Source organism: Odontesthes bonariensis, chromosome 2 (genome assembly GCF_027942865.1).
Source record: "Odontesthes bonariensis isolate fOdoBon6 chromosome 2, fOdoBon6.hap1, whole genome shotgun sequence".
In the NCBI taxonomy this organism is placed as follows: Eukaryota; Metazoa; Chordata; class Actinopteri; order Atheriniformes; family Atherinopsidae; genus Odontesthes; species Odontesthes bonariensis.
In genome coordinates this window covers 43,844,081-43,870,438 of record NC_134507.1, presented here as the reverse complement: position 1 = coordinate 43,870,438, position 26,358 = coordinate 43,844,081, and the positions used below count along the sequence as shown (strand labels likewise).

Genomic DNA, 26,358 nt, shown 5'->3' with positions numbered 1-26,358 from the left:
TTCACATTTTCGGATGTTTTTGTTGTATATAATGATCTGAAATGTAAACTTAATGAAGGTAATAAAAAGCTGGAGTTGGCTGGATGTCTTGCTCCAAGTATCTACTTGAATTTAAACCCTCAATGGAGAATGTGGAGCATGTTAAACAAAAGCTAATGTAAGCGTTGTAATGGTGCGTTTGCATGCATCATACTACTACATCTACATTTCTTTACAACCCCCCCCCCCCAAAAAAAAATCATAAAAAAATTCCACAATGTTAACAAAATTGACGGTCAAGATTTATGCTAGTGTGACCATATTTTCATTACCGAATTGAATTATTACCATTATTATTATTATTATTATTATTATTATTATTATGCTTGAAGTTGTAGTAGTGGTTTTCCACCGATTTTTTTATTTATTTATTTATCTTTCAGGTATTGTTTTCTGCCCCCCCAGATGAGCTAACTGCCCACCCACACATGCCATTCTGATCACACCTCTGCTGGGGTCCACAAGTTTGTGAGCAGCACTGACACACAGTGGTTAATGTAACCCTCTCCCAGCTCCATGGGAGGTGTTGGGTTTGTCAGATATAGTGTTTTCCACGATTGCCAAAAAGCTCAAAATTAGTTTATCTGAGCAGAGGACCTTCTCCCATATGTTTTGGGAGTCTCCCACATGCCTTTTGATGGACTTTTCTATAAGCAGTGACTCTTCTTCTGGCCACCCTTTCATAAAGCCCAGCTCTGTGGAGGGCACAGCTTATTGCCCTATGGTCAGATACTGGAGATGAGATGCAAGTGGAAAGGTAATGTGTTGTGGACACTCCCTATGTGCTTGTAAACAAACGATAAAAAGTGATCTGAAGACCCTCGTAAGTACTTGATGTCCAGGAAAACAGTGTTTCCCAACTTATTCGAAGCCCAAAATATAGCTGCAAGCTCTGTCCCTTGCAACAGAATCTTTTCTAAGGCTGAGAAAATAGTCAGAAAAGGGCTCAGTACTGCGGAAAAGAATCCTGTTTCGCAAAATCTGTGAAATGAAACGCTGTACTAAGCACTGTCACATCATGTTCACAAGCACATTTCTCTTATATGACATAGAATAAGATAAAAATCCATAGGGTCATGGAGCCTATCTATCACAGCTGTCACTGGGTGAGAGGCAGAATACCCTAGAATCACCCCGAGGGGCAATTTAGAGTCACCAATTAACCGCACATACATGCCTGGGAGGAAGCCAGATTACCCAGAGAGAACCCACCCACAGGGAGAACGTGCAAACTCCTCACAGAAAGGCCCCAGCTGGGATCTGGACAGGAGTTTGAATGGACAGATTTGGGATTGAAAGAATGATATATTTGTGCAGGTGCTTTGGTTAAAATGATGATATAACTGCTGTAATTCCAGTCTGCCACCCAATGTCACTGGTCCTCCTCACAGTGAACCGCCGAAGCTTCAAATCATTTTCGGCACAAGAAAGAAAGGCTTTGTTCAGCCATCACTGTCAGATACACCAGTCTCCCCTGTGACACTTTCCAGCTCACTCAGGGTTATCTTTGGTCTTTTTGTTGCCTGTCTTATCAATGCCCGGTCTGTAAGACACTCTGTTGGCAGGTTTTATGTGGTTCCATATTTACAACCAAACCCTGATTTAGACTTCTCAACAACGTTCTCCCTGACTGAGGAAAGCTCATTTGTCTTCATGATGTCACTTACTTGGTGTTGCAGACTCTGGGCTTTTCTGAACTGGTATGTATATACATACATATATATTATTCACACACACACACACACACACACACACACATATATACTGTATGTATATACTTACTTGCTATGCATTAAGTTAAGCCTTTTAATAGTAATACAATTTGAACTTGAACTTGTATGTCTAAGAAATAAAAATTCAATTGTAATATATAAAACAGAACACAGACAGAGACAGATCAGCTCAGTGTGACCTGGCTACACCCTGTTGCTATGAATGGTCAATACTTGAACATGCGGGCTGTTGGGCTAGTACAAATGTCTGTTTAGATTTTCTACTGTATCTTTTCTTGTAAAAATTAGGACTGAAACAGGGGTTCTTGAGCATTTAATGACGCCACACAACAATGCTTACTCTGAACCATATAAATGTGAGCAGCAGTCTCACTTCACAGCCACGTGTACATGCTGGCAACATAAACTGTAGGCTGTCTGAGGTAGCTCTGGCCTCACACAATGACATGCCATGACATGACATGTGCTTGAAACTGTAAAGGATATTCACCAAATGGATGCCTGTCAAATTGTGTTAGGCTTTTAATATCTCCCTGTCTGGCAAAGACGAATCATCACATGAGATCCTGTGTTAGTGATCAACTGTACAACCACAAGAAAACTCTCTGCAAAACTTGTTCCCAGATTCCACATTTGTCCACATCTTACTGTGTGTACAACTTACTGACACAATTACCCAGTATAGACACATAAAAGCAGTATACTGGGGAGGTCAACTACCATAGATATCACAACGATTTGGTTTATTTCTTGTAAGAAATTGAATGAATGAGTGGAGAGGAAAGAGAAGTGTGAAAATCAGCTGACGTATTCTTCTTCTTTTTTTTAAACTTCCTTTTATTTAAGATATTTTTTTTTTACATTACACATGAAACATTTCAATATTATACGCCAAGGGGTATAATTTTGATCACAATAAACACAATAAAATATTCAAGTGTTCACAGATATCTACAGTCTTAATCGCTTTCTGGTTGTTTGAGTATTTAATGGAGGTCATGTACTGCCTGAGCTCACCGAGAAAGGCAAGAAAATATATGGTTTTTTTTCATGAATTTACATTTATGGATATGAAATTTTGCCATTAAAATGATGAGGTTCATAATAAAAGTTATGTTGGCTTTTTCTTTGGTACTGTTAATGTCAGAGGGCCCAAACAATACACTCCTCCAAGATAAATTAAACTCATTATCAATGTTGTTAGCGATGAAGTTACAGATATCACTCAACTGTCTTTGGACAATGGGGCAGTGCCAAAATAAATGGGTAACAGTTTCAGTCTGTATAGAACAGAAAGTACATTTCACATCAATGTCTTTTTTGAATCTTTTAACAGTATGATCATTGGATGGATAAAATCTATGAATTAACTTAAATGAAACTTCTCTGACTTTATGAGTTAACAGCGTTTTCTTCTTCTTTGACCAGGCAGACTGGACTCAGTGACAGCATGCCCCTCAGTCCAGACACAGATGTTGACTGAAGGCAGGAATAAAGCTGGCAAAGATTAAATGAAATGCATAACGTTATATTTGGTTCCCCTGTTGACAAGCAACAAATGTTACTTTACTGCCAATAACTAATAGGGCGGGCAAAGTGAAGCTCTGAAGCTCAACCTAGAGTGAAAAGCTCAGCCCACTTTTTCTTCCATTGATCCCGCCTCTCGGTGTATATGACCAATGGCAGCAGCTCTTACTCAAACACCGGTTTTGCCGCTAAAACCGAACTCGCTTTAGTAGACTGCCAGCCTGTTAGTACGTGTGGATATTAGAAACAAAAAGGTGAGCTGAGTTAAATCAGCCGTTTAGTTGTTTTTGTGTGTTTTCCTAGTCAAACGTGCTTTACATGGATATCCGGTGTCGCGACCGTTTATTTTAGCAACGAAACTGTCAACGTCGTTCTGTTGCTGAGCAGACAGGTAGGTTGTAGACATTTGTTGGCTCTGCACACACTGAGAGACCTATCATGTGAAAACGTGTCATTTGTCAACTTATTTATCGTGCCAATAGGCACTTCATATCAAATACTTCAACTTTAGAGGTGTTAACGCTTATTACCAAACATAAGATGGTATTGTAACGTGCCGATAGGTTCTTCAAAAGATATCAGGTTTTGTGGTCAATTCGGCACATAGATGCAGTTTCTTCATTTCACTAAAATGTAAAGTTGAAATTGTGGTTAATGTTTGTTACACTGCTCAACCTTCCGTGTTGTGGTTCATTAACAGCGATGGTCATAGACAGGGGTGATTTTAGGATCTGGTCTTTAGGGGTGCCCAGCCCCCAGTGCTCACAGAGGCACATTATTTCTCACTAATTGGGGTGAACTAGTACATTTATAAATTTTGGAGCCGTATTAGTTTTGCTTTGAGTAGTGTTTCCCCTACAACATTCAATTTTGACCTCTTCATTTCAAAAGACTGTGGCTCGACAGGGATAAGAGAGAGCCTGAGACAAATATTGAAGATAACTCAACGTTTATTTTGGGAGTAAAGAGTTCAAACAAAAACAAATGCTAGAAAATAAATAAAATGGTCACTAAAATAATGCATCCTTGAGCAAAAAAAAAGTGTTTTTGCATAATATAATATTTTAAAAATGTGCTGAGCCAGGGGGTGCCTTGGCACCACTAAAAATACCTTAGCCTCGCCCCTGATGTTTGCTAACACTGCTCAACCTTCCGTGTTGTGGTGCATTAACAGCGATGGTCATAGATAAAGTTGCAACATCAAGTTAACATCCATTGGAAAATGTACTATTTGTTGCATGTACTCCACATTCCAGTTGTGGAATTTCCTCGTTTACTTGAGAGTAACTGAGCTCTGAGCAAGTATTTCCGTCCGACTTCAATCAAAAAAGATCCTAAGGTTTCATCTTCACTAGTCCGTAGTCTTTAACAGTCATTGCCACTGAAGTTATCCATCCATGATGTGTATACCCATTTTTATCATGTTCAAGTCTGCTGATGGTTTACAAATCCCAGAACGGTTTAGGCCCAAAATACATCTGTGATATGTTCAGAGAATATAAACCCAGCAGAGCTCTGAGATCCAAGGACTCAGGTCAGCTGGTCCAGTCCAGAGTCCAGACTAAACATGGAGAAGCAGCATTTAGCTGTTATGCTGCAAACAAGTGGAACAATCTGCCAGTGGAGATTAAACTTTCACCAAATGGAGACATTTTTAAATCCAGGTTAAAAACATTTCTGTTCTCATGTGTCTATGCATGAAATATGCACGCTATCTTTGAACTTATCTAGACTGTTGCTTGTTTTTAAATTCATTTAAATGATTTTATTTGTTTCTCTTTATATTCTTTTATGTATTTTTAATGCTTCTTCCACTCCCTGCTGCAATGCTTTTATTTTTTTGTAAAGCACTTTGTTTGTACATGAAATGTGCTATATAAATACATTTGATTTGATTTTGATTTGATTAAAGGTCGCTAAAACTAATTCAATGTCACGATTCGAGATGACCAATTAAAATTTCTCTGATTGTAAGCAGTGTTTAGTCCTAAAACACAGCATCTATCATTCCAGAATGGTCACAAGATAATCTTTGAAGTTGTCTCTCATTGGCAGACAGGACCACTGCTCTGGAGCTACAACCAAAGATATTGCTTTAATTGTGTTGCATTGGTAATGGTTTTAGTTTTTTTTTTTGTCTCTATGACATGACTTTCACACACAAACATTCACACGCAGCAGGTCTTCGGAGCACCTGGATAAAACCACCGATGTCAGCATGAAGGAGTCTTAAATGAATGTTTTCAGACTGATATAATCAATAATATCAAAATGGGAAGTTGTTTTGCTCTTACTCCATGTTCAGTTTGAAGTGCGCTCACTGCATATTCAACCATAACATGGTAACTTGTTCTCAGTGAATGTTGGGGCCATTAGAATTTTTATACCCACATAATGTCCACCTCTTTAGTTTGTACTGTAGTAAATAGAAATTAGTTTCATGGAGTTTAACCAGTATTAGTGTGTTTCAATTGAGGGGACTGTATGGGCGTCTAAAAAAAAAATCTCAAATAATTGACTATTTTCTTATAATTTCTTATTGTTTTGTTTAAATTTGCCCTTTGTGTAGAAAGCAAGACTTCCCTCACATTTCTCCATCATGTTTCTATGATATTCGAGAACCGACAAACCAAACACTGGATCTAAACTGATCTTTCACCCTGTTTAAACCTGACCGTCACTGGAGGTTCTTCCACATCCGTGGAATGCGAACGTCATTCACGTGTTTGCAGCCAGCAACCTCATTACTGGATACCACGAATCCCACGCAAACATAGAGCTGTTGTACTCTTATTGTACCCGAGTTGATTCTGTGTTTTGGGTGAAAGATACACACTGCAATTCCGCTCAGAGAGTCAGAGGTGGTTCACATGTCTGTGATTTCTTCATTCTTTCTCAGATTCATAATCAGCGTGGTTAGGCCGAGTAGCTGAAAATGGGAATCTCTGGACTGTTGCAATTCATCAAAGATGCAGCAGAGCCCATCAACGTGAAAAAGTATAAAGGCCAGACGGTGGCTGTGGACACCTACTGCTGGCTACATAAAGGAGCCTTTTCTTGTGCTGAGAAGCTTGCTAAAGGGGAACAAACTGACCAGTAAGCAGCTTTTTTGTTGTTGTCAATGAAAAAGTTTTATATGATACACACTGAACTATAATAACAGATTCCATGTGAGTATGATTAGTGTCTTTAGTACACAAAGAATTGTGCCGAGCCATATAACTAATTCATCGTCATAAATAATATAATCCAGAACACACTCAGTGTTTCCCGCAGGAAATTGCTTAGTCAAGGTGGTGAGTCGTCGGCCGGGACCAGGGGTTTTGCGCGGATAGCGTTCCGTCGGGTGGCGCGCGGGGGGGGGGTACTTGGAATGGGACGGGGGCTGTTAGAGCAATAACGAAGCTGTTTAAGAGCTGTAACACTTTTTTATTTACATTAACAACCAGTAGGTGTCGCAATTCAATGTTATCAATGCTGTCTTTTAATGTCTGAGCCTGGCAAAGCATTATTACTTCGGTTTAAAAACGTTGGCAAGGCGGCAGTGCGAGTTTGCTAAGGCGGCCGCCTTAACTATAATGCGCTGCGGGAAACACTGCACTGGATCATTCTATCTGAAACCCCAATGCTGTCTTTTCAATGTGTCCATACTAGGTATGTGTGGTACTGCATGAAGTTGGTAGACATGCTGTTGAACTTCGGTGTCAGACCAATTCTGGTGTTTGATGGACGCAATTTGCCTTCCAAGCAAGAGGTGGAAAAGTCTCGCAGAGAGTGAGTATTTACTTTGTGTATAAATGTAAAGATAGACGGCACTCCTGTTCCACACTTCTAATCTACATACACATATCCCTATCTCTTGCTCCATCAAAGGTAGCTAGAAACTTGGGTATCATGATTGATGACCAACTAACCTTTAAAGATCATGGTGCCTCCGTTGCTCGATCATGCTGCTTTGCATTGCTAAACATAAGAAAGATCAGGCCGTACCTAACCCAACACGCCACCCAGCTCCTGGTGCACTCTATGCTCATCTCCCACCTTAACTACTGCAACGACCTCCTAACTGGTCTGCCAGCCTGTGCTGTGAAACCTCTGCAGATGGTTCAGAACGCGGCGGCGCGTCTGGTCTTCTATCAGCCTAAAGCCTGATTTATACTCGGAAACCAGGTCGTCTGCGTGTGTGTCGCAGTTAACGCAGACATGCCCCCCCCCTACGCAGACACTACGCAGACACTCTGGTGCACCTCCTCAAAATTGTAACTCACCGCAGACAGTGCCGCAGACATCGCCGCAGGAGGAGAGAAAGGAGGCCTCTGATTGGTCAACTCTACATCCGCTCTACACTATGCCTATTTCCGGTTTGCTAACCGGCTGACGCTAACCGTGACGATTCTTTCCCTCTCTGCCAGCTCCAGTAGTAGCAATATTTCTTCTATTTCTAGATCGATCAGCTGCATCTCAATCAAAGTGCGCATTCGTCCAGTCGCCATTGTTGTTGAATGACCTCCGTAACCATAACACCCACAATCCTAGCTTGTTCGTGATTGTCCCTCTTGCGTTGTGGCGTGGGATTAACATAGCGCAGACAGCGCTTCAAGGCATAAATCAAAAATAACTGCGTCGTGTCTGCGACAAGCTCACTGCGACACACTGCTGCGAAGTATACACGAGCCTTAAAAGAGCACATGTCACCCCTCTGTTCATTGAGCTCCACTGGCTACCCTTAGCCGCTCGCATCAAATTCAAGTCACTGATGTTAGCCCACTAGTCCTTAATGGAACGGCTCCCATCTACTTGAATTCACTTGTAAAGGCTTATGTCACAACTCAGTCACTCCAGTCATCAAAGTATCGCCGTCTAGCAGTGCCTACACCATGCTGAAGACAATCCAGACTCTTTTCATGACCAACCAAGTGCTACCAGAACAGGGGCGTCCCTGAATATCTTGAAGAAACTCTTAAATACCCAGCTCTTCAGAGATCATCTCCTACCCTAGCACTGACCCTGTACTTCCCTACCCCCTCTACTGCACTTTCTCTTTCTGTACTTCCCTCTATGCCTACACTCCATCTCTACTCTGTCACGTCTGACAGAGTCTGACCAGTGGTTTTTCCTTCTATGTAGCGTATTGTTTGCTTTGGTGTTAGCTGTAATGCTATATCCTCATTTGTAAGTCTCTTTGGATAAAAGTGTCTGCTAAATGCATAAACATATAACATTGTTCTCAAAAGTGAATTCTACAAAAAAACTAAACAAAAAAAACCTGCCGAAACGCGTGTTCTAAAAAGTGTTCCTTTTAGCAGGCTTGTGAGATTTTCGTTTTAGAGTGAACAGAGACGAGGTAAGAACTTAGTGTTGTCACCTGCACTGCTCTGTCGGAGCTGTACACTTGGCACTCTGACAGTGTGTAAATTGATTCTATGAAGATATGGGATATTTTGGGCACTTCCTACATGGGAGGTCCATATACTGATAATGACAGGAAAGCTGTATTCTACAACACTATAGAAAACAACTCATCCTTGTATTGAAAGTTCCTGTTAGCAGTGCACTCGCACTTTCCTGCTGTCACACAGTAGTGTCCCATCTAATTTTTTTATGCAAACTATAAAAAAAAGGCTGGAGCCTATGCCAGCTGTCATTGGGTGAGAGGCGGGGTATACTCTGGATCGGTTGCCAGTCCATCACAGGCCCACTCAGAGACAAACGAGACACAACCACGCACGCTCACACTCACTCCTAAGGACAAATTAGAGATGCCAATTAACCTGACATGCATGTTTTTGGACGATGGGAGGAAGCCGGAGTACCTGGAGAGAACCCACGCATACACGGGGAGAACATGCAAACTCCACACAGAAAGGCCCCAGCCGGGAATCGATGCATCCATTACGACTGCCTTCTTAGGGCGTATTCACACCTACCTCGTTTGGTCCGGACCAAACGACCAAACGGACCAGATTTCCGTTGGTTCGGACCTTTTGGGATGGTCTGAATACAAACCACCGAACTCTGGTCCGGACCAAACAAGCGGACCGAGACCGAGCTGAAAGGTCGGACTCGGTCCGGATCAAACGAACCCTGGTGCGGATCTTTTGGAGGTGTGAAAGCAGACCGGACCTAATCCCAGACTTTTTGCTTTTTTGTACCTCGGGAGCATCCGTCGTTTGTCTGCTGCTAGGTAACAGAACAGAGCGTCGTTCTTCTAATTACTAGACCGGCTGTGGTAAAGCTAACGAAAGACCGAAAATAATGTTTCTAGACCGAAAATGAGTAGGGGACAAACGTGGGCCGAAGAGGAGACCCGTGCTCTTGTGGACGTTTGGGCAGATACGTCTTGCTTGAAGAGCCCGAATTGTCTCAGCTTGAGCACACATCAGCGTTCTCCTCCGTAGCCGCCTTGCCCTTTGTCGTCGTTGTTGATAAATTACTTGTACAGCAGCATAGTAATTACACAGTTGTGAAAATAGCAAAACGTTGAAAAAACATATAGTTTTGATTATATTAAAAGCAATAACGGCACGGAAAGCGTCCATGACTACATTCACTTTTGAACTTAGCACTTTGTGTTGCGCGTGTCGATTCTGACCAGTAGCCGAACGACTTCAGGGCGCGTGGCTTTGTTGAAATATTTTGGTCCGTTTACTGAAATGTACAGTCTGAAAGCGAACCGCACCAAAATGAAAAAAAAAGGTTCGGACCAAATCAAGTGAACTATCGGACTTTCCTGGTCTGAATACGCCCTTAGTAGTTTGTCAACCACTGGTTAGCCATCACCGCTTATCAGTCTGGATCTGAAACACCCACAGGATCTTGGCTCTGTCATTCTCCACTACCTTTTGAGCTGTCAATTTGACTCTGGGATTTCCAATCCACCCTGCTGCTATGTGCTGCACTGTCTCAGTCCTCTTTGCACAGCCTACACCTTGGGTCCTGTCTGATGTACTCAGGCCCCGGTCGAGTGCTGCCATTATTAGCTCTTCTGTGCTGTCTTTCAGACCTGCTTTTTCTAGCCACTGATACGACTTCTCGATATCAGCCACTCCTTCAATCTGTTTCTGGTTTTCAGCTTCCTGACACACTTATTTAGCTATTCATCACTGGGGGCCATCTTTCTGATGCATTCCTGGATCTTTGTTGTTTGATCCTGGATAGTGGCTCTGACTCTCACTAGTCCCTGCCCCCCCCCCGTTGGGTGGGTCCCATCCACCATTAGAAGTTGGTTCAATGTGATGTTTACAGGTTTGGGAGATCTGTGGTGTGTCAGGGTCTTTGATGCATGCATGTGTGTTTGTTTGAACACGCCATGACAATACCCTGTTTATTTGAAGCTCTGCATTCCAAAACGGCGACATGTGGTGGTGCAGAATTGGAATGTACAGACCTGTAGATATTCTCCTCACAAACATATAGTTGTATATCAAGGAACAGAAGACATCCAATATTTTGTTATCCTTCACAAGGAGGCTGAGCTGTAACTAAACTTACCACTATTATAAATTAAAACTTTAATTTTTACTTCTGTTTCACTGGTCAGCACTGCTTGCTGGTCTATATAGGGAATTATTCAGAGTCTGTTCCATCTTTTCTTGTGTTTACCTTGAATCGCCCGTGCACCTTTCAGACGCAGGGAAGCCAACCTTCAAAAGGGTCGACAGCTGCTGCGTCAAGGCAAACTGTCAGAGGCCAGAGACTGTTTTACTCGCTGCATTAACATCACTCCATCCATGGCTCATAATCTCATTAAGGTAAGACCTTCTTTCATATTGTAAATGTAAATGTATTTTATTTCTACAGCCCTTTGAAAACAATCCTTACGGTGTACCAAAGTGCTTTACAGCAGGTAATAATTAAAGAGAAGAATAAGTAAAAACAAATTAAAATAACAGTGAAAGCAACAACAAAATCAAATAAGATAAGTGTCATCATACTACTGGGTATTAAAAGCAATAAGTAGGTTTTTAGCCTGGATTTGAAGAGGCCCAGGTCAGAAATGAGACGCAGCTGGACGGGGAGCTTATTCCAGAGCCTGGGGGCAGCTTTGTGTTCTGACCTGGGCACTTCCAGCAGAAACTGATCTGTTGACCTCAGAGCTCTACCAGGACTGTTAAAAGCTCAGATAAATACGATGGGGCGAGGCCGCTAAGAGCTTTAAAAACAAACATTAAAGTTTAAAATCAATTCAATAAGGGACAGGAAGCCAATGGAGGGAATTAAGAACAGGAGTGATGTGCACACGTCTGTTGGTGTTGGTTAAAAGACGGGCAGCAGCGTTCTGCACAAGTTATATATAATATTAGCTCAATACGATGCGATAAATACAAGCTCTCAAATGCTTTGATCACTGAACTGAGACATCCCTCCTACTCCTAGTCTGTTAGAACTCATAAAGTATATTTTTAAAGAAAAAGTCATTTAAATTAGAATATCCTTTTTTATCTACATTGCCAATCAGTTTGCATGGGAAGTGCATGTTCACTAAGTTATTTCTGGCTAAATTTGAAGAAGACTTTGTATTACAGAACAACCTTTTTGTAAAACATGGTAACATGTTGTAACTGTAAACTCGACACAGTGCCATGATTAAAGGTGACATTTTTCTTGAAACAGGCTGCGAGGGCAAGAGGGGTGGACTGTGTCGTGGCTCCCTATGAAGCGGATGCTCAGTTGGCGTACCTCAACAAATCCGGTTTGGCCCAGGCGGTCATCACAGAGGATTCTGACCTGCTGGCATTTGGCTGCAAAACGGTATCTCCTACTTTACTAAGGAAGTGCATGCCCAGCTGCAAGCTGCACAAATACTAATGAATCAGGGGGAGGAAATGTGATACTTTGGTCAACATTTAACTAGTTTTATTTTGTCAGGTCAATTATAGTTAGAAAAATGATTACCTGAAGGTGGTCTGCTGGGCTGTTGGGGAGTAAAGCAGTAGCATTCATAACAAATATGGTTTAATGTTGAAATCAATACATTTTGACATTTTTGAATATTTGTTGCCATTTTAACCAAATAATTTCAAATAAAAACACTGAAAAACTTCAGGATTTTGCCAGTGTAGAATAAGTCATTTAAAAGCTACTGTTTTCTCTACAACTTTTAGGGGGAACCAAGGCTATAGCAACAAACTTGTCTCACAATTTTGCAGGTGATTCTGAAAATGGACAAGCAAGGCAACGGCCTAGAGATAGACCAGAGTAACCTGGGCCGCTGTCGCTCCCTGGGGAATCTTTTCACAGAGGAGAGGTTTCGCTACATGTGCATCCTGGCTGGTTGTGACTACCTGGCCTCCCTGCATGGCATTGGTCTTGGAAAGTCTTGCAAGCTGCTCCGACTTGCCAAAGACCCTGACATCCTCAAGGTTAGTACAGACAGTGAGACTGTAATGGCTAATGAGTAATGGGAGTCCAAACTGGTCTTGCTTAAATCCATTTAGACCAAAGGTGCAATTTAAAATAAATGGTAAAACTTGAGCATTATTTTTTCTCACTAGAGAAAATATAAAACCTATGAAATAAAAACATTTGAGAAATTATGTTTGGCCCATTGTAAATGATTGACTGTAACTGTAACTGTGTTTCTTATCAATATTCTTAAGAAAAGATGATCATTGTGTCTTGAAAGAATGAGAAGTCTGATTATAATACTCACGTCACATGCACATACACGTGTATATGTATGTGGAAGTCACTTGAATTTCTTTCTTTTACACTGGACTATTTTCAACACTTTTCTATAAATGTTACACTGCTCTGATAGGAAACTGTTCATTGTGAACCATCCCTTTCTCATCAGGTGATCAAAAAGATGGGCCAGTACCTGAAAATGAATCTCGTCATCCCTGAACAGTACATCGAAGGATTTGTAAGAGCCAATAACACCTTCCTTTACCAGCTGGTGTTTGATCCTCTCAGGAGAAAGGTTGTACCTCTCAACCCATACCCAGAGCACATAGACCCAGCCACCCTCACCTATGCTGGACTGTATCCTCCTGTTTGAAGTACATCTGGTGTGGTGTCATTTTTGGTCATTATCACTGATTTAGACTGATTTAAATTCCTCTCCATTGCTTAAACGTATTGTGTCCTTTATAGTAATTAATTCAGAAATCTAGGAGATGATAAAGGATTGGACATGGCCTTGGGAAACCTTGACATCCATACCATGAAGAGGATAGACAACTTTAGTCCAGACAAAGTCAATCCACAGGTATTTGATCACAGCCAGTTAAAGGTGAAATGCTGCTCAAGATGAAATCTCTTCATTAGTAACAGCTTTCCAAATTTCTTTTCAGCTGCCTAAAGCCCGTAGCCACAGCTGGAATGCTGCACCAGCCTCCACTGGGCCCAGTATCTGGAGCAAGGGCTTCACACCAGCCTCTGCTGGTCCTGCTGGGCCTGCTGCTTCTCCAGAAAAGCCTTCCTCCACCAGGGGGAAGGAGAGAGTCATAAGCCTGGATGGCCTTCGGCTGCCCTGCAGAGAGCTCCAGGTGAAGAGGCCAAGAGAGGGTGAGCTGTTTATGCTTTGCTTTCTCATTCCTCAGCAATGAAATACAACCAAGAACATTTCCTAAAACAATGGACTTTAGTACTTCTGGGAGGTATCTGTCCTGTTTAAGTATTTTTCATGATATGTGATTTATAGACTTGATACATTCAGCTCAGTTTGACTGAGCAAACCCAGCCTTTGTGTTGTCAGCTGAGCCATGCCAGTTTTCTGCCCAACTGCAAGTGACTCATAAGTAAAATCAAACTGTATTGTATCAAGACAAGTGGTTTTGTCCCCTTTGGTACTGAAGACCTTTTAGTAACAACACTGTTCGCAGAAACGTTGGGCTGATGTGTAAAATGTAAATTTGATCATGATTTAAGCTCTCTATATATTTATTGTATGAAAAAACTAGAACTAGTGGCTGTTGGGTTTTTTTGGGGTTTTTTTGGGGGGGGGGGGGCATTTACTGGATGAATATCTCATGACTGATTGGGCATTGTAGAAACAGGTCAGTGATATTATAAAGCAACATAAAATGACAAATGGACTTCAACAAATGGGAATCATTAGACCTTTTTCTTTGGCTAATATTTACTTGAAATTGTAGAACAAGAATAAGTGTATTAATGTAGGCTGGATTCTACCTAAAGGAGGGTCAGCTTTTGTACATGTTGTACAACTAATCAGCAAGCAGAGGTGCAGCCATTATGAAAACACCTGAGCTTAGCACACGCTATAATGAAGTATTTGTTTAGATATCGCAAGATGTATGATCAACAGCTTCCTATCTGCAATAGGAGGCAGGAGTTTTATTACATTATGTATTTTTATTTTCTCTTTATTCATCGTTATTTTTGCTGTAGTTGATATGAATAAGTTGGTTCATAATTACTGCACGTCCAACATTTCTATTCATTTTGTAATACAGCAACTCTTTTGTATTTTCTTTATTGATTAGCTGATTTTTTTTTTTTTTCTTTTTACATATTCTAATGTCTTATATCGATAAACCAATCAAAATCATACAAAATGCAGAAATATGCTAAATTACATTGTGTGCTGATAGTCTTAAAGGGAAACCAAGATTTTTCCTATTTATATTGAAGGTCTCTCCCTGTGAATTACTGAGACCAGTTCTTATAACCATGCTCTGAAAAGTGATGGAGTTATCTTCCAACCACAGACAGATTGTCAGATTTTTTTTTTCTGCTGCTAGATATTTTTTGTTTTGTTTTTTTTTGTAGTTGCTCCACTTGTTTCTAGGAACGTTCTTTATATATATATATATATATATATATATACATATATATATATATATATATATCCCCCCAGTTTGTGAAACTTCTCAGTTGGTAATGATGGTCCTACAAAACTGCTACAAAGAGTCATCTCAATCTGACTACAATCTGAAGTCAAAGTAGTTTTGACTTGATGTTAAAGTCCGAATAAATTATTTTAGGACACAATAAAATCTAATATAGTGTATTTTTGGTTGTATAAGTAATAATTGATTGTGTTATTAACATTAGAAATATGTTTTCTTTGTAACTTTATTTATTTATGGCTCAAAGTATAAATGAACTTAAATGTGTGCATTTAACATTAGCAATTAAAAAGTAGGAAAATAAACTAATTTAGTTTGTCTTGAGACATGCCTCTTTTTCCATTTGTTGAACAGAGACTGGAATAAAAAAAAAAAATACATAAATAAATGGATATAAAAAGAAAATGTTTATGCATTTAGCAGACGCTTTTATCCAAAGCGACTTACAATTGAAAAAATATCTAACATTACAGCTAACATCAAAGCTAACAATACGCTACATAGAAGGAAACCACAAGTCAGACTCTGTCAGAGGGTACAGTGTAGAGATGGAGTGCAGGCATATGCCCCTTTTCCACCGCCGAGCTAGCCCTGCTCTACTCGGTTCGATATAGCGCGACACTACACGACACTGCACGGCACGACACGGCACGACACGGCACCAGTACCATTTCCTTTTCCACACAAACCGTGACCTGGAAGTGGGCGGAGTCGGCCCGTTCACCACTAACGTGACGTCGGTTTCAGGCGACTACAAAGTGTCACGCCTCGGTTAGTCAAAAGTAAACACAATGATGGAGTGTAATGTGTAATGCAGTTGACAATTCATATTGTTTAGTTAAACCAAGCTCTTTATTAAAAAAGACAGTACAAAAGTAAACAGCAGGAGTTGTCTCAGATACAGGCGTCGACGCCAGTGTTGGTGCCGGTGGAATGCAGATAGCAGCTGTTGCCTCTGCTGCAGATTGCGATGCCAGCGTCGGTTCTGAAGCCTGCGGGATTGGAGGATCTTCGCTGACCTCAGCAACCGAACACTCATCGGTTGCACAAACCGAGTTTTGAGGGGGAAAAAAAATTAAGTGTGAAGATACGAAACGCATACACGTAACCGCATAGGTGAGACACTGTGCTAGCCTTCCAAAACAGCATTGTTTGCTAGCTGACTCAGAACAACTTACATGAGACACCTGTGTAACTTTTTACACAAGTTAAAGACTGAACATGTATTTGTTACGATATAAAACATGCATTTGTTAAGATATAAGCGTTGCACCAAGGGGATAAGAACAACACTTACCATTTTCCATCGCCTCCAACAAAGAAGTCGCCGTATCCACGCCACTCTCCTTGCCTCGGTTCGCCGGACGGTGCCCATAAATGCCGTCCATTTGGTCGAGCCACTTCCATGTCTTTCGGTTTGACCCACTCCGGCTGTTGTGGTCCTTTACCTGCCGGTAATCACTCTTCAGCTTGTCTCGGCAATGCTGAGAATTCCGGTGATAGCCATGGTTAGCCATCAGCTTGGCTATATCCTGGAACACCTTCTCATTTTGTGTCGCTCCATCCAGTTCCTTCTGTATGCGGTCCTCGGCCACCACACACAGAAAGGTCTGCACTTCGCTCATCGTCCATGGGTTGGCTTTCCTTCTCTGGTCTTCCATCTTCGCAATTCTGTTTATTCTCTGTTGCTCTCGCAGGTGTGTTTTCATACATGGCGGGTGATTATTTAAAGCTCCCCGAGCTTCGTCACGTGTATGACGTAATTTCACCTGACCAATCAGTGGACAGCACTGATCACGTGACGTTTTAGTGTCGGCAAGTACCGACTAGACCCACCTCTGAAGCAGGTACTAGCCGGTACTAAAAATCGTAACGGGTCCCACCTTCAACCCGCGATGGAAAAGCTCACAATCAGGGTAGAGTCGTACCGTGTAGAGCCGTACCGTTACAAAAATGTTCAGTGGAAAAGGGGCATTGGAGGGAAGTACAGAAAGATAAAGTGCAGTAGAGGGGGTAGGGAAGTACAGGGTCAGAGCATGATAGGAGATGCTCTCTGAAGACCTGGGTCTTCAAGAGTTTCTTGAAGATATTCAGGGACGCCCCTGTTCTGGTAGCGCTCGGTAGGTCATTCCACCATCGTGGAACGAAAAGAGTCTGGATTGTCTTCAGCATGGTGTAGGCACTGCTAGACGGCGACCCTTTGTTGACCGGAGTGACCGAGTTGTGACATAAGCCTTTGCAAGAGCATTCAAGTAGATGGGAGCCGTTCCATTAAGGACTCTGTAGGCTAACATCAGTGACTTGAATTTGATGCGGGCGGCTAAGGGTAGCCAGTGGAGTTCAATGAACAGAGGGGTGACGTGTGCTCTTTTAGGCTGATTGAAGACCAGACGCGCCGCCGCGTTCTGGACCATCTGCAGAGGTTTCACAGCACAGGCTGGGAGACCAGTTAGGAGCGTGTTGCAGTAGTCAAGTTGGGAGATGACCATGGCCTGCACCAGGAGCTGGGGGGCGTGTTGGTTAATACTAAAACATTAGTTATTTATCTGGACTTACAGAGCACTTGTTTATCTGAACTAATCTTTGTATTTGTGCTCCTGTAGACTCATGCATATCTGATGAGGAAGTGCTCCAGCAGTACTTCGCTTCTGGGCAGAAGCGATCCAAGTCAGAGCAGCAACCAGACAAGTCGCCATTAAGCATCCAGCCACGCAATCGCTTTGCCACGCTGCTGCAGAAGAGGAACCAGGAACCAGAGGGGGACGGCCAGGCCACCCGCAGCAGGTGAAGTCACTGTGACTACATTGGCTCAATTTCATTTGTAAAGACATTAATGAGCTCAATGAACATTTTATTAGTTGAAAAACTCCTAAAATCATTGAGCTTGTGTGCATGTGAAAGTTTGCAAATTAGTGGACATAAACTGTCAAATATCAGGCAGGCTAGCATTTTATTCTAGCTAACTCTTAAAAGAAATGAACGAATGAATGAAGACAGGACAGTTTGCAAAGAGACCCGTCATAGATTAACTAAAGGCCCGTTATAACTGTAAACCAAGCTTATTTGTCTGGATGTGTTCTCACTGATGAAAATCCAAGGGAGAAACTTGGATCTATAGGGTGCAGGTGACAGGATATGATGCAGAGATTTGGCTGGGAAAATCAGTGTTTTCTTAACAAAACTTTGAGTAAAAAGCATTAGGCTCTTTGTTGTGAAAATATAAATATTGATATATTAATAAAAAGGTCCTAGAATGCGCTGCTGAGGGTGGCAGCACGTTGGAGTAGCTCTGTACCTCACATTGAGATTTTTCTTTTTTCTAAATTTCATTCCTGTTATTTCTTGGAAGAAATTGCATTTTTTTGGACAACTGTTCCTTCCTGCCTTGGATGCTGTGCAGCTGGATTGATTTTTCCCAATACTTTTGTATATTTTACTATTTTGTTATAATGCATAACCATAGCAACAAGGTGGTTTACAACAGGGAGCAGCTGATTAACATTGGAAAAGCAGAAATAATTCGACAACTGAAGCCAGAAATCCCACTGGAATTTAAAAGGAGGCGTCGTGGATGCAGAGCAGGAGCAAAGAGGAGAGAAAGAAAGAAGAAGTTCAAACCATCTCTGCCATCCGTCATCATGGGCAATGTAAGATCGTTAGCTAACAAGTTGGATGAACTTCTAGCCTTGACAAGGACTCAGCAAGAATATCGGGAATGTAGCATTATGTGTTTTACTGAGACATGGCTGCAGGATCATATCCCCGACTCCAGCGTCTCTCTGCCGGGCTTCCTGACTGTACGAGCAGATCGAGATTTAAAGAGTAGCAGGAAAAGGAAAGGGGGTGGATTGGCAGTGCTTGTCAACAACAGATGGTGTCATCCAGGACATGTTACTGTGAAGAGTCGTCTCTGCAGTCCTGATATTGAACTATTGGCAGTAAGTTTTCGTCCATATTTCGTCCAAGAGAGTTCACCAGTGTTGTTTTGGTGGCTGTTTACATTCCACCCTCAGCTGTTGCCGACACTGCATGTGATGTCATCAGTTCCGTTGTTGCTAAGATACAGACACAACACCCCAATTCTTTTGTGGCAATATCTGGTGATTTTAATCATGCCTCACTCTCTGCTACACTGCCAACTTTTCAACAGTTTGTCAGCTGCTCTACCAGAGAAAACAAGACATTGGATTTGTTTTACACAAATGTCAAGGATTCATACATTTCCAAATCAAGACCTCCCCTGGGTAAATCGGATCACAACCTTGTTTTTCTCTGTTCAGCATATAAACCCCTTGTCCAGAGACTACCTGTCACAAAAAGGACTGTTAGAAAGTGGTCACAGGAAGCTCAAGAAGCCTTACAGGGTTGTTTTGATGTAACCGATTGGATTTCTCTTTGTAAGCCACATGGAGAGGACATTAATGCCATGACTGAGTGTGTGACTGACTATATAAACTTCTGTGTGGAGAACACCATCCCCACCAGAACAGTGAGATGCTTCCCTAATAACAAACCCTGGATCACCAGTGAGCTAAAGGAACTATTGAACAAGGAAAAAAAGAGCCTTTAGGGAGCGAGACAGGGAGTTACTGAGGAGTATACAGAAGCAGCTCAAAGTCAAGATCAGAGAGAGCAAGGAGGTGTATAGAAAGAAGCTTGAGAGTAAACTGCAGAGGAACAATATCAGAGATGTGTGGTCAGGAATGAAGAAGATCACAGGCCTCAAGCAGAGGGAGGATCGGATGGATGGAAGTCTGGACAGAGCAAATGAGCTGAACACATTCTTCAACAGGTTCAGTTCAGGAACAAGCTCACCATCCTCCCCTCCTGTTCCCAGCCAAAGAGACATCCCACCCTCCTCTGACCCACAGCTTTCCTGTAACATCTCCACCTCCACCTCAGTCATGGATTCTTCTGCTTCCACTAGTTTGTCTTCAACCCAATTCTGAGATGCTGCTGTCCCCTTTGCCTCCCCCTCCCACTTTTCTGTTTCTAGAAGTCAGGTGAAAAGGCAGTTGGAGAGACTGAACTGGAACAAGGCTGCAGGTCCAGATGGTGTCAGCCCCCGAGTCCTGAAGGCCTGTGCAGAGCAGCTCTGTGGGATTCTGCAACACCTTTTCAACCTTAGCTTGACCCAAGAGAAGGTACCACTGTTGTGGAAGACATCCTGTCTGGTTCCAGTACCAAAGAAAACTCATCCTTCAGTCATCAATGACTACAGACCTGTTGCCCTGACATCCCACATCATGAAGGTCCTGGAGAGGCTCCTGTTGACCCACCTGTGTAAGCAAACCAGCACATATCAGGACCCCCTGCAGTTTGCTTATCGCCATGGAGTTGGAGTTGAAGACGCTATCATACACCTGCTTCAACAAACCCACTGTCATCTGGACAAAGCAGGCACCACTGTGAGGATCATGTTCTTTGATTTCTCCAGTCCATTTAACACAATCCAGCCTGATCTGCTTCGTCTGAAACTCCAGAAGACTCAGGTGGAGGCCTCAACAATCACCTGGATTAATGACTACCTGACAAACAGACCACAGTTTGTCAGACTAAAGAATTGTGTGTCTAACCAGGTGATCAGCAGCACAGGAGCACCACAGGGGACTGTACTCTCACCATTCCTTTTCACTCTGTACACTTCAGACTTCCAGTACAAGTCAGACTCCTGTCATCTACAGAAATATTCAGATGACTCTGCAGTTGTCGGGTGTATCAGAGATGGACAAGAAGCTGAGTACAGAGAGCTGGTGGACCGCTTTGTGGCATGGTGTGGGAACAATCATCTCATCTTGAATGTTAACAAAACAAAGGAGATGATTGTAGATTTCAGGAGAAACAGGGTCAGATCAAACCCTGTTTCCATCATGGGAGAAGAAGTGGAGGTGGTTGAGGAATATAAATACCTTGGTGTTCATGTGGACAACAGACTGGACTGGAGACACAACAGTGAAGCCATCTACAAGAAAGGACAGAGCAGACTGTACTTCTTGAGGAAGCTAAGGTCCTTCAAGGTTTGCAACAAGATGTTGCATATTCTACAAGTCTGTTGTTGAGAGCGTCATTTCCTCTTGCATCATCTGTTGGGGCAGCAGCATCAGAACCAGGGACCTAAAAAGACTCAACAACCTGATAAAGAAGGCTGGTTCTGTTCTGGGGACGACTGTGGAACCTCTGGAGACAATAATGCAAAGAAGGATTTTGCATAAAATCAAGAGAATTATGGACAACCCTGAACATCCTCTCCATGAGACTGTTATCGGAAAACAGAGTCTCTTCAGTCAAAGGCTTCTTTAGTTTGGATGCAAAACGGACCGCTACAGGAAATCTTTCCTGCCCACAGCCATCAGCATCTATAATAACTCTTTGATTTAATTGAGCTACATCAACATTTAATTTCCCTCTGGGATAAATAAAGTATTTTTGAATTTGAATTGAATTGAATTGAATTGTAACATGGCATTCACATAGCAACCATAAATGTGTGTCTATTCCTATTCTTCTGCAGCTTCAGTAGTTCTGGAAAGCATGTTCTAATGTGGTTCTGTTTATTCCCACATTCAGGTTTTTCAGCAGCTCCAGTTCAGCAGCTAATCTGAGCACAAAGGAGTCCAAACAGGAAGTTGAGACCACTCCTGTAGATCTGAACAAAGACGAATCCTCACTCAGCATTAAGAGCAATGAGACTGATGGTCCTGACATCCCGTCACTGGAGACCCCCAGTCCACCATCATCACCCAGTAACACGTCAGCCAGTCAGGGCCTCCGGCTGTTCCAGTGGTCAGGCAGCGCCTCCTCAACCCAACAGTCGACTACAGGGCTGGCCAGCCTGCAGCAGTTTCACTATAAGAAGGAGAGCTTTTCCTCCTCTCAGGCAGCACATGGACTCTATGCAGACTCGTCTTCCCCACAGCCATCTTCCCCTGACTCAGATTCCCCTCCCTCCCAGGACAGCGCTTACTTTTCTCAGTCCCAGCCTGTCTTCACTTCCCTCCACAAAGAAGAAAGCTCCACTTCCAGCTTCCAAGCGTCCTGCCAGGAGGATGCTGCATCGGTACGTTCACAGAAAACTCCACTGCCCTCACAAATACTAATGAATCCCTTTGATTGGGTCTAGGGTTGCAAAGGGGCGGTAAATTTCTGGAAAGTTTCCGTTAAATTTCCATGGGAAGTTAAGCTTGGGAATTTTGGATATATTCCATATAGAAACTTTCCATGGGAATTATGGGAACTAATGGGAATTTAGGAGAACTAACTGGGAATATATTATATCCAAGCATAAATATAAACAGAAGTCACAAGAAAACATCCATACAAAATGTTTTCAACAGATATTTCAACAGATTTATTTGTAAGTAGAGTAGAACAGTTCTAATTACTTGTTTCATGGATGAACAAAAACAGGAGTGTTGGGTTCAATATTACCCATCCCCCTAACCCCACTCATTCAAAAATGCCCCCCCCCCCCGGTCCAAAATTCCCCAGAATATCATCAAAACTTACTTCACTTTGTTAAGTCCACAGACTCAAATGTGTGCCTTCAATAGTCTTTGTGCTTCAGGCTCAAAGGTGTGGTCCAGTCTTCTAGAAATCTTCTGTACATGTGATGGAGGCGTGCACAGTGCCAGTAGGGGGCGTGGTCTCAATAGCCATGCAGTAAGCAGTGTGCTCTGTGCATGTGATTGAGGAATGGCATCTGTTTGTTTTAGTCAAGATTATGCTAAAATATACTTTCCTCAACTATATTTAAGTTCCCTAGAAGAGCCAACCTTCAATTTAGAAAATTCCCAGTTTATTCGCTTAAATTCCAGTTAATTTCCTTAAATTCTCATGGAAAGTTTCCGTCCTTGAGAATTCCGGGAATTTTGCAACCCTAATTGGGTCAGCCCACAAACACATCATCAGACATTGTTTTATTATGTTAATGTTTATGCATTGAGCCGACGCTTTTATCCAAAGCAACTTACAATTGAAAAAATATCTAACATTACAGCTAACATCAAAGCTAACAATAAGCTACATAGAAGGAAACCACCAGTCAGACTCTGTCAGAGGGGACAGTGGAGTGCAGTGGATGGAGTGCAGGCATAGAGGGAAGTACAGGGTACGACACAACGAAGAATTTTCTGAAGGAAATGTAAAGAAAAAAATTCTGGTAATACATCTTTGAGTTCTAATGTGTGTCTGTCATGTACTTCCTCAGGAAATGAATTCAAGCAATGATTTAGAACCCGAGCCAGCCAGCTCCACGCGTTCAGCAGAAGCTGGCAGGAAGCCTGGCATGCTGAGATCAAAGGTGGGTTTATTTTGTTTTTGGAAATAGTTTTAATTCTTTCTTTAAAGGTATATGAATTGTATCAGTATGGGTGTTGCCTCCTTCACAGTGTGGCATGAGTTAGGCTGTTTTTAGACTGTCACATTGATGTGTCCAGTGGGCTTGTTGATATGGTCTTTATGTGCATGCAGTTTTCAGCTAGCTGCAAGTGATGGTACACATCATGCCCCCAGAAGCTGCACTGATTATATTTTCCTGTACAGTTGCCTGTGCTACTGTTGTTATGCTACGATAAAAGTTTCAGAATTGAACCCAGGTATCTTGAGGTCGGCAGCCTGATTTTTCTCTAGGCCATATGATTTCAGAATTCCACCTGCTAGCAGGTATTGTTTATTCTCACAGGCTTGGGGACAGAGTGGACGCTTCACATCCTCTTACTTTCCCTCCTGTATATGTCTCTGTCTTTGTATTTCCAAACACAACAAAGCTATAAAAAATGAAATACACCATTAAAATTTCACTTAAGGGTAGCCCCACCAAAAATGGGTTTAGCCCAATGTTGGATGCCTTTAAACTTGAAGGTGTGCCTATGAGCGATATTTCTATCAAAGCAACAACGTACGTCTCTGTGAGGAGGCCCTAAATCTCAGCATGAACTCTGACCTCTTTCACAACACTTCTTATTCAAATAAAGTTTTTAGAATTGAATTTCAAACTTCTTGCGAGTGCAGCTATTCCCCTTTAAAGGGGAGTAGGAATGTGAGCTATGATGCTCCTGTTCTTATATTAAACATCAACGAGGCAAAATTATAAAAATATAACTCCACAATAAATGATTTTGTATCTATTAATAAATCCCATATCATTGTTAAACAACAGGAAAGTTAACATTATGTCATGCCCCCAGAACTTATCAAAAATTCGGCAAATGTTACCGCACACTGTGTAAAGCTGTCATTCTTTCAGCCAAAAATATGGCCTTTGTGTTATTGAGGGCAAAGATGTCTATTTAGGAAGTCGCAAGCTTTGCAGTCAAAAGTAAAAGGCTTTTCCATTTAGCTGTGTGTTTAAACATTTCTCTTTCTGTGTTAAGGTTTCAGGACTTTCAAAGTTGAGGTCCAGCAGCCAGGTTCAAGCAGTGAAAGAGCAAACATTAGGCCCAGCCAGAGCCAGCGGACTGAGGAAGAAATCTGCTGGTTCCGGGAGGAAAAGCTCCTCCCCCAACAACGAGAACAACCCCAGGGTCCAGGCCACCATCAGCAGCCTCTGGAAGAACTTCACTTTCAAAAAGTATCATTAACACAAGTTACTTTGCAGTGAAGCACAACAATCCATTGTCTTTATTGTAAAGTTGTCTTATTAAACTTAATGGAACATGATGAGTTTTCAGTGAAAATTCAATAAAGCTTAATCAAGAGTTTAAAAAAAAAACAAACAACAACAATAAGGCCCCCTATGGCAATGAGATTACTTTTTACATCTTGACAGCTGACTAATAACTCAGAATTGTCCCTTCTCAATATGTTTCTTTTACACATTTCTTTTACATTATGCTGCTCACACAAATGCTGGATTGTTCCGGTTTCACTGAGAGAAAATCCTGTTTTTTCCTTGTGTTAGTATATAAGACCAGAACACAGAGGTTCCAATCATTTTCTGAGGCCAGCTGAAGCTTGCAGCTTCATTACAGACCCATGTTAAATCATAAGCTTAACTTTAATCTGTAAAGTACTTTCTCATGGTAAAAGTGTCAAACATCCACATTTGTGCTTTTTCAGGGACACACAGAGGATGACAGGCTGGTAACATGAACTCTCCTGTCTCCAGTCAAAGACAACTTGCTGACATCAGCCCACTAAACTTTGAGCAGGCTCTGAATGCCTCACTCTTATCTGTACCAAGTGCTCTGTATGGGGTAAAGCTTAAACATACCATGTATGCTAACAATTTCTCATCAACCTGTTTTCTTAGTGTATAGTTTTAATAAAACTCCATTCTTCTTATCCAAGCAACTTCTGTGCCTGATCTGGATTCATTTTATTGCACACACGCTCTCATGTGAGGTTGGATCTTCTTATTTCCTCTTACTGGAGTGCAACTGGACATGTGTTCAAATCAAATCAAACCAAATCAAATTTCTGTCAGAACCACTCTCGTCAAAACGAGACGAGAAACGGAGATGAATTTCAGAAGCTTATTCTGAATGCATACAATTGTGTTTGGCGGTATGGCTCTGTTCGGAGGAAGTTCCCGACTTTTCCATGAGCTCCATGGAAGCCAAGACAGGGAACAGCAGCATCCTCAGGAGGAGTGCCTTCCATTTGCTGTAAAGGCAACAAACCCCCTAGAACAGAGCAAGCAACAATGACAACAGTATGACATTGTTGGCAATGAAAAATCGGTGGAGCAGGGGAGGTGGTGGGTGCAAGCAGAGAGCAAAAAAAAGCAGTGACAGCAAACCAAGTTTAAATGAAGCGCCCCGAATGCCAGCATCCAATTGCGAGCAGCAGCTGATTACCCATTGAGCGCAGCTGGTGTGGACAGCCATAAGGGTTGGGTCGGGGTCAGCCAATAGGCAAAGGGCGCGTTGACTACGTGTCCTGCCAGAACTAACGCGGTGCTACATTTATTTATATAGCACATTTCATGTACAAACAGTTCAAAGTGCTTCACATAAAATAAAAGCATTGCAGCAGGGAGTGCAAGAAGCATTAAAAATACATAAAAGAATATAAAGAGAAACAAATAAAATCATTTAAATGAATTTAAAAACAAGCAACAGTCCAGATAAGTTAAAAGATAGCGTGCAGATTTCATGCATAGACACATGAGAAAATAAATGTTTTTAACCTGGATTTAAAAATGTCTCCATTTGGTGAAAGTTTAATCTCCACTGGCAGTTTGTTAGGGGACTAAAATGCACAATGATTACCTGTGTGTACTGAGAATGATCTACCTGCATGCA

General features: G+C 41.9%; 1 protein-coding gene across 1 annotated transcript; it reads left to right on the top strand.

Annotated features, from left to right (window-relative positions):
• Positions 1 to 3,587: 3,587 nt before the first annotated feature.
• On the top strand, positions 3,588 to 25,391 carry exo1 (exonuclease 1). Its single transcript, XM_075485954.1, has 14 exons — positions 3,588 to 3,690; positions 6,199 to 6,395; positions 6,954 to 7,073; positions 10,927 to 11,050; positions 11,913 to 12,050; positions 12,449 to 12,661; positions 13,096 to 13,283; positions 13,407 to 13,509; positions 13,595 to 13,808; positions 17,719 to 17,899; positions 21,683 to 22,172; positions 23,322 to 23,414; positions 24,487 to 24,683; positions 25,172 to 25,391. Exons 2-14 carry the CDS (start codon positions 6,235 to 6,237, stop codon positions 25,197 to 25,199), a joined length of 2,250 nt encoding a protein of 749 aa, XP_075342069.1. The 5' UTR covers positions 3,588 to 3,690; positions 6,199 to 6,234; the 3' UTR covers positions 25,200 to 25,391.
• Positions 25,392 to 26,358: the final 967 nt, after the last annotated feature.